This window comes from Scomber scombrus, chromosome 20, assembly GCF_963691925.1.
Source record: "Scomber scombrus chromosome 20, fScoSco1.1, whole genome shotgun sequence".
Classification (NCBI taxonomy): Eukaryota; Metazoa; Chordata; class Actinopteri; order Scombriformes; family Scombridae; genus Scomber; species Scomber scombrus.
This window is the reverse complement of record NC_084989.1, coordinates 21,294,915-21,299,914: the sequence shown is the minus strand read 5'-3', so window position 1 is coordinate 21,299,914 and position 5,000 is coordinate 21,294,915. Positions and strand designations below refer to the sequence as shown.

At 38.0% G+C, this 5,000-nt stretch overlaps 1 protein-coding gene across 1 annotated transcript in view; it reads right to left on the bottom strand.

Annotated features, from left to right (window-relative positions):
• Positions 1 to 5,000, bottom strand: part of asap1b (ArfGAP with SH3 domain, ankyrin repeat and PH domain 1b) — a gene marked incomplete in the record, with an annotated part of 78,567 nt that overhangs the window by 19,808 nt on the left and 53,759 nt on the right. The window contains 3 exon segments of the mRNA XM_062441805.1: positions 262 to 448; positions 691 to 782; positions 2,023 to 2,156. Of these exon segments, the coding sequence (XP_062297789.1) occupies positions 262 to 448; positions 691 to 782; positions 2,023 to 2,156 (413 nt within the window).

Here is a 5,000-nt window from a genome sequence, read left to right as displayed (position 1 = left end):
TTTTTGCTGAAATAATGACAAAAATGATCATTCAGGAACACTAATTAACATCCTGTTCATCACCGGATTGTTTTCAGCTCTTCAAACCCCCTAAAAACTAAATTCCTTTCACTAATCTCAGAGTCAGATATCTAAAAAACCTCGACACACATTCTCTAAAACTAGAACTATCCGCACTTTCACCAGAAGGTAACGTATGACTGTGACGTATACGTTGATTTAATTGAACCCCGTCACTCTCCTTTAAAAGCTCACACTCACCGGCCCCGCCTCCGGAAGAGGCTCCATAAGCTCCACCCCCTCTGCGTAGACCTGGACGAGGGCCAGCAGATCCCTGGACTGGACCGCCTCGAACAGATCGATCATTTTAGCTGCCGCAGACGAGCACGTCTTCCTCGCGTACTTGTGGTCCACATATTTAGCATTGATGAACTCCTTCCTCACCGTCCTGGGGGGGAAAAACATGGTGGAGAGGGTTAGAAAACTAAATAAATGTAGTTTTTAGGTGTTTTTTTGTTTGTTTTTTAACTTTATTGCTATTCATTAATATTTTAACTGTACAGAACAAAGCAAAATCACCTTGAGATTGATTCCACACATATGCAAAGTACATAAAAATAAAATAATGCTGCATGAAGGGTCAGAATGACATCATAGAAAGGCGTTTTTTTAATCTCAGACAGTACTTACATGTCACTGGAGGGAGTCGGCTTTGGTGTAGGGGAAGTGAGATTTCCCTCCATGATCTCATTGAAACTACTGTTCCCTACATTCTTGGCCAGCTGGAGGAGAAAAAGAAGGAGAAGAAGTATAAGATGACGGGGATCATGTAGTAGAAGAAGAGAAGAAGAGACAGATGACTCACGCTGGTTTTTGGGGAGTTTTGCACCTCTGTTTAGTTTTGAGAGAGGAAGCTGGATTTGCAAGATCAGACTTCAATGATGCTCATGTGTCTGAACCACTGGTAGTTTGGACCAATAAACGTCCCATTGTTTATAGTTTATTGTTTATGCAAGGACAATACTGGATAATACTGGTTTGATAATAAAAGTGATTTCAAGGCTCTCTCAGAAATTATGAGGGTAGTAAATTCCATATTTGGGCTCCTCTGTATAAAATACTGAAGTGACACAGAGATGTACGAAAATGATGATGTCACACAGGGCACAGAGCTGCAAGTAGAGCGAGTTTGAAACTGATGATTCAATAAAAAAGTCTTGAAATAACAGAAAGATTGAGGGTGATCTTGCAAAAGCAGCAGTTCATCCAACCTAACACTAACCCTTTTTTTTTTTTTTTTTTTTTAAAGTGTCTCCCTTCTTTTCTTTTTTTAAAACAGTTTCCAAGGAAGACTTCTCTTCTCAGATGTTTCTGTGTAACAAACCATCTGGTGCATCAGGTTACATCCCAGCAGCTTCAAGGCATCAACTCCTCTCTCTCTCTCTCTCTCTCTCTCTCTCTGTGTTCCTCTCTCTCTCTCACTCTCTCTCTCTCTCTCTCTCTCTCTGTCTCTCTCTCTGTAGATCTGGCATCAGGCTAAACATCTCTCTCTCCTCTCTCTCTCCCTCTCTACCCCCCCTCTCTCTGTCTCTCACTCTCTCTCTCTCCCTCTCTCTACCCCTCTTTCTCTCTCTCTCACTGTCTCTCTCTCTCTCTCTCTCTCTCTCTCTCTCTCTTTCTCTCTCTCTCTCTCTCTCTCTGTCTCTCTCTGTAGATCTCGGCATCAGGCTAAACATCTCTCTCTCCCCTCTCTCTCACTCTCTCTCTCTCTCTCACTGTCTCTCTCTCTCTCTCACTGTCTCTCTCTCTCTCTCTCTACCCCTCTCTCTCTCTCTCTCTCTCCTCTCTCTCTCTCTCTCTCTCTCTCTCTCTCTCTCTCTCTCTCTCTCTCTCCTGTGTTTCTTCTACTCTTTCATTATTTCTAATATTTCACCACCAGAGATGAAAATAGTGAAGGGGGGGGGCGCAAGAACACAGCTGGCCGCCTTGAAAAAATATTTATTCAAAGAAAAAATGAGTCACCAAGAGTTCTGAGGTTCCCAGCTTGTCGAGCTCCATGGACTGGATGCGGAGATGTGGACCCCCCATCTCTCGGTGGATGCCGGAGCACTCGATGCAGGTCAGGATCCCCAGGTTGGTGGACAGCCATTTAGGGTCTGATGAACACAGGAAAACACCAGAGAGGTATGCACGTTAATGACATATACTGTACACAAATACAGAATACAAGAAAAGTATAGATATAGAGTATAGAGTATAGAATAGATGCAGATGTGTTGAGATTAAGAAAGTAAAACAAGTGTATCTAGGAATGAAAGTAAATAAATAAAAAGGCCAGTATGAGTTTGATTATGTGGACATTTCATTTAAAACAAAAGGCACAAGGCTAACTTTTATTCTTTAATTCTTTACATTGCTTTTTGTACAATATTGGTTTATTGTCTCAGTGGAAATTGGGCATATAATAAATTACATATTCCTCACTTTGTGCACATTCTGCAAATTATTAACATCTAACATTCATTAAACAACGTCAAAAATCTGCCAGAAAATGCTCAAATCTTTAATTTCCTTATGATTTATTTGTCATTGCATGTAAAAAGAAAGAAAATACATAATACAAGAAAAGTAATAGATGCAGATGTGTTGAGATTAAGAAGGAAATGTGCAGGAAGAGCCAATAAAACCCATAATGGCTCGTCAGGCGGACCTCTTATAGTGAAACATACAACCTAAAAATTTCAGAATAAAGGAATAGAGACAAATACATACAAAAAAAAGCTATAATAAAAACAAAAACTTTAAATAAACGGTGATCATAAGCGGACAGATGGTGCAGATCCAGTAAAAACTATTTAAAGTTGGATAAACGCCTCATATTTATTATAATTTAAGCCTGTACTAATTATCAAATAACATGTTTTAATTGAAGCTGCACCAGGTGACGCTGATAATTGGCAGGAAAAGATACAAAAAACGGTGCAAATGAAAGTGAAATACAGCAGGGAAGTGGTTTAATAGAGCCAAAAAAGAAGCGATTATTCAGCAATAGTCCTGGCCTTTCACTAAAAATACAACGAGGCATGTGTCTGCATTGTATTCTAGTCTTGTGAGGCTGCTGTCAGGAGGGGAAACTGTCTTTTCTTCCTGTGTCCCCTACGTGATTTATTCTTTTATGATTGGAGAAATTTGCCTCGACAGAAGCTTTTATTGTTAAACTGCAGACACTGATGTTTAACAAAAGCTTTTTTTCTGCCATAAAAGCTCTTTTTTTTATTCTTCTTTTTTTCTTTTTCTTTTTTTTAAAGTTGTACTGTGAGTGTCGTGAAATGACTGAACACTTTGTACATTGGGTCGGTTCTCTGTGTGGGAACGAGGAAAACAACACTCGAACAACGCAGAGGGTCAGAATGGGTTTATCAGCTGGACCTGTTTTGTGTTTTTGAATGTGATGATGATGTGTTTTAAGGTGGATTTTTTTTCTTCCTTTTTTGGAGACACAGATGTTAACATTTAAGGTCTTACAGGGTCAAGATCCGAGCTATATTATAGATTTACTGGTGCACTATTTAGTCCGGGCTCCTCTGTTTTATCGCATTACTTTCATCTTTTAAATCACTTCTTAAGCTTCACTTTTATGCATATATATATATTTTAATGCTATTATTTTAATCTCTTTTTCATTATTTTGTCTATTTTTTGTTTTACTGTCATTTATCATTTGCTGCTTATTTTTCCATGTCAGAACTATAAACCTTGCTCCTATGTTTCAGTTTATTGAAACTTTAATTTAGTATAATTATCATTCTTATAATTAAAGAAACATGCAAATCCAACACCAGATAAATGTAACTGTAATCTGTTATAGTTACTTATGAAGAAGTGATGATTATAAAAGAGGTTACATCTGAAGTCAGACCTTTAAGATTTTGCTCAGGAGGAATTTTTACTCATTTTTCAATATTTAACATGTTACTGAATACATATATTGCTGTTTTTAATTCTTTGAAATCAATATTTTTATTATATTTAGTAAATAGAATCATGATGTGAGCTTATTTGGAGCACACATGAGCTTAAATGGAGTCACAGTACCAATTAAACCCACTTTATTCATCAAATATCTTTATTTTATATTCCAAAATGAACTAATGAATACATTTTCAAATGAGAGATAAATGTTGCTTTATAAGAAATGATCTCCCTTATAAATCATGTCAGTATCCATGAAACACAGCTGGACTTAGATTTTGGTGCTTAATGGAACATTTACCCTAACAGCTGATCTTAGATGTTAGGGAGGGAGGAAGGAAGTGAGGAGGAAGAAAGGAAGGAAGGAAAATAGGAAGGAAGGGAGGGAGGGAGGGAGGAAAGAAGGAAAATAGGAAGGAAGGAAGTGAGGAAGGAAGGAAGGGAGGAAGGGAAATAGGAAGGAAGGAAGAAGAAGAAAGGAAGAAAGGAAGGAAGAAAAGGAGGAAGAAATGAAGGAAGGAAAGGAGGAAGGAAGGAAGGTAGGAAGGAATGAAGGAAGGGAGCATTTACCCTAACAGCTAAAACATTGGTTAGAAAGTTAGAAAAGTCATCAAATGTAATAAGTTACATTACTTTGATGAAGTCATTGAAAATAGTTACATTACTTTATTACAGTTTAAATAGAGTAACTAGTAATCTGTAACCTTTTACATTTCCACAGTAACCTTCCCAACCCTGCATGTGAACAAACAGGACAGCTCTACATGGCCTCTTCTGAATGTTTTTCTTTACTCTGTTGCAGCATTATTATATAAAAACAAAATGATTTTGGCCAATAAAAACGATGTAGTCAGCTGAAACATGTGCATTTCTACTCTAGACCCTTTGCTCTACGGACAACTAACTGCTTAAACACAAGCTCATTTATTGACCGTATTTACTTTTGCAATCTGGGGAGGTTTAAGTGAGCTTTTGAACGTGCAGCTCGGGCCGAAGCTTAACGATGATGAGGAGGAAAGAGGAGGAGG